This window comes from Carassius gibelio, chromosome A18 (assembly GCF_023724105.1).
Source record: "Carassius gibelio isolate Cgi1373 ecotype wild population from Czech Republic chromosome A18, carGib1.2-hapl.c, whole genome shotgun sequence".
In the NCBI taxonomy this organism is placed as follows: domain Eukaryota; kingdom Metazoa; phylum Chordata; class Actinopteri; order Cypriniformes; family Cyprinidae; genus Carassius; species Carassius gibelio.
This window is the reverse complement of record NC_068388.1, coordinates 7,783,243-7,789,339: the sequence shown is the minus strand read 5'-3', so window position 1 is coordinate 7,789,339 and position 6,097 is coordinate 7,783,243. Positions and strand designations below refer to the sequence as shown.

Here is a 6,097-nt window from a genome sequence, read left to right as displayed (position 1 = left end):
ATATATATATATATATATATATATATATATATATATATATATATGGATGAATAAAAAAAATCTAATATTTGCTGATATATCAGCAATATATGCAACCATATTTAAAAAGTTAAAACACTTACCACCGTTTCTCCTTGATTCTCTTTCTGATTTCAAAACGAGTGTTTAGCAACATAGACTGTTCCATAAATGCTCCTTCATACATAGGTCGCACAAACAGATCTTGGGTTCTTTCTATTCGATGGATCTTCAGGTACCAGATGTAAATTGAACTGAGTATGAGTCCAAGCCACCAGCTCAGAGCAGAGCAGCCCAAACAGGCCAGTCCTCCTGTCTTCATGTGTATCACAATGTCCCTGGCATTCAGAGTTCTTATAACATCAGTCAATATCAAATGTAACCATTCGTCACTGGATTTCGGCTGAAAGTTCTCAAAACAGGTAGAAGTTTGATTGGACTCTGGGAGCCTGACTATATGTGGAACCAAAAACCCAGCCAAAACTGTGATAGAGGCAAGGTACATGGGCACAATGAAGCTGCAGCGCACAGCGCGCATCTTACAAGCCAAAACCACAAACCAGCGGCACAAGGCAGAGGATATAATCTGGATTGCCACCAATGCAATGACAACTGTTTCAAAGACAAGTTTTACCGATTTCCATTCCTGACCTGATAGAGGAACATAACCTGCAATCACAGCTGACGTAATCAGGATTCTTATCAAACTAGAGATGATGCTGACCATGTTACGGGACTGAGCAATGTCTCTGGAAATTTCCTTTAGAAATGACACATTAAAGAGCGTGCTATAGCTCTCCCACCAGTTCACAGAAACACAGATGGTTCCACCAATGGCAAGGCCAACTGATATTTTTGTCTCTAAGGAACTTTCGAAAGCCAAATAATTGATCACAAAGAGCACATAACCTGTGACGATTAAGAAAATGGAGCATACAGGGACCATAAGGCACTTTCTCTCTTTGGCAAGGCAATCAGCGACCACCTGGAACACTGCGGACAGGATGCTCACACTGTTTAGAATCATCACATTGGTGACAATGTCAAAGTGTGGCATGGCTACTATTGTTAGAACTGCAGCTCCCAGTCCTACCAGGAACTCACAACCCAGAACCTAAGGGAAAGGTCAAATCAAAGTCAGAAAGGTTCCAGACAATATAATCAGATTCTATGCTACTCGATTGAAAAAAACTAAAAAACTGTATGTAAAAACTATTATTTTAACTTATAAATGGCTAGTAAGTACAACAAACAATTACAAAAATATGGCAAGTATCAAATTGGTAGAGAAACATACTCCAATAATCTATTTTATTTATAACTTCAAAAATGTCTTTATATTGTACACATCTGTTCATTAAACACTTATGTTTGCTTACCCAAAACATAGTTTTTTTAGAGGGCATGTTTGCACTCTTGAAAATAAACTTCCATGTGCTCTTTAGCAGAAGAAGAACACTCGGTCCAACCAGAATGAAGCCAATGCCAAGTAAGACAGTCGTTTTTTGTTCTGAACATATAATATCAGTTTGATTGTTCCCAAATGATATCAAAATCAGAAATGATGTCTATAAAGAAAAAAAAAAGAAAAAATAAAGGTCTTCAATCTTTATATATATATATATTCAATATCTAACTGTATATTGGAAAGTTGAAAATGAAAAATTGCTGTTAATTTACTTAACCTCCATCCAAGATATAGCTAAGACGTATTATTATTATTATTATTAGTAGTAGTAGTAGTAGTAGTAGTAGTAGTAGTAGTAGTAGTAGTAGTATTCAGTAGAACAGTAAAGAAGATTTTTAGCTGGAACTGGTGCTTGGTGATTAATTTAATTCAAGTCAGTGGCTAATGGTTTTTGTGAATTTAAAAAAAAAAGGACATCAATAAACACAAAATTGATACCCATGGCTCCTGCCGATATATGCAAGAAACTGAACATAATTTTACAACATTATTACCTATAATCCGTAGCCTCAGGCAAATGGTCCAGAGTGAAATTCGGTTTGTGAACGAATCATTCTGTTGAACCATTTATTTTTGGTGAACTAATTGAACCAGTACACCAAATTGGCCTGAACCATCTGGAATAGTTTGTGACTCAAGCAGCACAGATCTACAAAGTCCCGTTTCATTCAGTCACGTTCAACGTTACATCCACACTGACATTTGGGGTTTTCCTTTTTAAATATGTCTCTTTATCCGTGCATTTCTGGATGTGGTCATTTCCTATCCTCCTCTGATGTCTCACATGTCTGGGCCGTAAGCATGCTGAGGCTTTGTTTGTGGATGGCTCATACCATCACTGCAAGCGCATGTCCATGGCAACATTGAGATCACAACTCTCCCTCATCATGAGGGGAAAGTCCCCTCAGCTGCTCCCTAGCCACTGCTCACTGGTTAGCACTCAGGAAGATCTTTTTGTTACAGTGGGAGATTTTCCACCAGGCCAGTTGTTACGGACTTCTCACTCCTCCATGATGTTGTATGCCTGCCAAGCTCCCGAAGGAGATTGCCAGGCCATCTTGCAGTTGTCAGATGATTTTATTTGGGATTTCAGAGGAGGATCAGATGTTGATGTTAGCACTGGAGGGATCAGGCACTTCAAATGGTGAGGACTTCCCTTATGAAAAAGAAGTTTATTCAAGTGTGCTATTAGTAAACTTCTTTTAAACTATAAATAGGAACGTATGTTTTTAGTTTACTTTTTATGTACTTTTCAGAAATAGGTTTCATGTACTCCTCAGAAATATAGTTAAAATTACATTTAAGTATACTTTACTTATGCTTACAAAAATTCTAAATATATTTGAGCTATGCTCCTAGAATCCATGTTTTCATTATTATATGGTAGAGGATGCTAGTGTACATCTTCTTCGCAGAATTTCCAAAAAAACACAAGTGAAGAAGAAAAAAGAAACAACAGATACTAACACATGTAATCTAACACCATAGATATATACACTAGATGTCGCCTTGGGGCTCTAACCATGCATCAAATCCGCCTCCATCTTGGAACAGGGGTCTTGTCATAGGACGTAGCTAGGTAACTAGGACTTTTGTGCTGCATATGGATGTTCAAACTAAAGAAATCTTAAAATCAGGCAGCAGGGAATTACATTTCACAAGTGAGAATGTGTTTTATGATATTGAATCATAATGCATATTTATATTTATATACAAGTACTCTGTCAGCTCTGGCCTTGCGTGTTCCAGTGACCCTGGTGAGCGATACTGTCGGGAGTATAAATGAAACATTCCTCAAATTATTACAGTAACATTTATTTTAACATAGTTTAAGTTATCAGTAGAATATAGACTATAAATTAAATTATCAAATGGTCAGTAATATGTTCACACGATATGTTGTGACGGTTAGACGAACCGCGTATCCCTAGCTAATCATCCACCCTCCTTATCCCATTGTGCCATTTCTTGACATGGGTTTAACGACTTATAAAAACTATAATACACTTTTATATTAATGGTAAGGTACTTTACAATCAGAATTGATTGGCAAGCAGCTGCAGTTACTTCTGTTTAATGCGGTATTGACTGCAATTGGTTTATGTTTTCAATAAAAAGCAACCTATCTACAATGAACAGAGAGAGAGAGAGTTAGATACAAAATATGCTGGGGAAGCAACGTAAAAAAAAGGGCATCAAGCCTCTCGTCAGAGGTATTTGAAGTTTTGCTGGACATTGCCACCAGATCAGAGATCACACCTCTGTGGTCCACTATAACCTGCACGTTTATGTCCGCATATCCCTTTCGCGATAAGTAGCCTATGCCTGATCAATCACTGATGAATTGGCGATACGGATGAGTGTGCCATCCACCAGGATGTAATCCCCGGCATGGCGCAGAAGGGTGTTGTTGACAGTGTGAACGCACCTCCACACCAAGGTCTTGATTAAGCCATAGCCCTCTCCCACGACCTCAATGAATCTCTCTGTAGCAAAAAAAAACAAAACATAGCGCTGGGCTTCAGGGCTTAAAGCAAAATTACACCGCGTTTGCCTGGCAAGCGCAGGTCTGAGAAGGTCCAGCAGCTCCAATGAGCTGTCTTGGGAGGCAATTTTTTTTATATAGCCACGTCAGGTAAAATGTCAAAAGGGCTTAAGTTTTGCAGAATAAAAAAAATTTACATGGACTAAACTGCTCCGTATCAGGCTCTGTCTTTGATTCAATACATGATACCTAGATCTTGGCCATTTAGAGCCAAATTGTTTGCCAGAGTTTAATTATCAAAAGTGATTGCCAATTCGCTTTAATTACATTACGAAAAAGCCTAGGCTAATTACCACCATATTAGTTCTGATACCACATAAAGTCATCTTCATAAATAGGCCTGTATCCATTGCGAACATAATTTATTATGAGTCTTAAAATGTCCATTACATAAAATCATTGTTGACGTCAACATACCATAGTTTGACTTCTACTGCACTGCGCTGGTGATCAGTCCACAGGGTCACCTGTCTGCACAACCTTTGCTGACAGGTCCTCAAATGACAACAGCAACCACCTACTCCTTCTCTGCCCCCACAACATCCTCTGCGTTGCTGATACCTAGTTTCCCCGGAAGCTTATCCATCACTGGACATGGTACAGCCAATAACAACAATATGATCTGTGTCTTTAGTCTGCTGCGCCAAGCCCGTAATGGCCCATGCATCAAGACAGCCCTGGTGAAAGATTCTTATGTTAACCTTATAGCAACTGAAGCAAACTGCCTCGAATGCCAGAAAGAGCACTTCAGCCTCCTTCTGCAGCACAGTGCCTCCCCAGCTGATCCCACCATCTCATCGGCTGTTAACGCTGCAGCCCCTATTGCTGTCTGCAGTACAGACCCTGTCACACCTGAGGAACTCGAAGCCGCTCTAGAAAAACTTAACAACAGGAAAGCCCCCGGCATCTGTGCAATAACCGCTGAGATGCTAAGGTGCAGTGAAAGCATCATTGATTGGCTTACCCACATATTCAAACCCACACATGGGAGACATAGAGGCTTCCCAGCGACTGGACCAGAGGAGTCATCTTGCCCTTCTGGAAATGTAAGTTTGACAGGCTAGTCTGTGGCAACCACAGATAAATCACCCTTCTCTCCATCCCCGGCAAGCTCTTTACCATGATTTTGCTCACTCATGCTATCCCAGCCATCAGAAGCAGCTGCCGTCCCCAGCAGGCTGGCTTCATCCCTAACCGCTCCACAACATACCAAATCTCCACCCTTCGCTTACTGATAGAGAAGACCTATAAATTCCATCTTTAAATTGGGTTCATAGATCTAAAGGAAGCTTTTGACACCGTCTGACACACTTCACTGTGTAGTATCCTACACGCCCTTGGAGCACATTGGAGCAAGATCATTGCCCTGTTCAAGTTGCTTTATAGCAATGCTCAGAGCTGTGTTCGCATCAACGGCAGAGACTCAGACTGGTTTCCTATCTCCAGTAGTATTCGCCAGGGCTGCGTGGCTGCTTCTGAGCTCTTCAACTGTATCATTGATCATCTGATGTCCAGGGTTTGTGATCGGGTCCCCGGAGTGTCCTTCAGCAGTTACCACCTGACTGACCTGGAGTACGCTGTCGACACCCTCCTGCCCAGCACGTCCTTTAGCCAGATGAGAGACACCCTGGGCATATACATTGAGTACCGCATCCACCTTCCCTTCGGCTTGGGAATGACATTGTAGAGCCTATCAAGAATTTTGTGTATCTGGGATCCATAGTGACAGATAACAGGGACCTAAAACCAGAGTTTACCCGCAGAAGAGCCCTGGCTGCATCAGCCCTGCAGTCTCTCTGGAAACCACTCTGTTGGCACCAGACCATCTCATGCAAGATGAAGGGCAATGACAGCAGGGCTCTCAAAACCATCGAGAACATCAGGTGGCTCCAGCGGATTTCCAATTAAGTGCTTAGAGCCTGCACGTGCCAGCACAGAGCATCCTAACTAGTTGCGGAATGTCGCACCCGCTGGTTTCGGCCATGTTCTCAGCCTTCCTCCTGACAATCCAACGAGAGCCATTCTCCAGTTTGATTCGAGGGTCGCAGGCTGGAGATGACCATGAG

The 6,097-nt window shown here is 41.3% G+C and overlaps 1 protein-coding gene across 1 annotated transcript; it reads right to left on the bottom strand.

Moving 5' to 3' along the window:
• Positions 1–118: 118 nt before the first annotated feature.
• LOC127934100 (uncharacterized) lies at positions 119–1,506 on the bottom strand. Its single transcript, XM_052531271.1, has 2 exons — positions 1,398–1,506; positions 119–1,132 (listed from the first exon to the last, which is right to left on the bottom strand). The coding sequence occupies exons 1-2, from the start codon at positions 1,422–1,424 to the stop codon at positions 119–121; spliced, it is 1,041 nt and encodes a 346-aa protein (XP_052387231.1). The 5' UTR covers positions 1,425–1,506.
• Between the last annotated feature and the right edge of the window lie 4,591 nt (positions 1,507–6,097).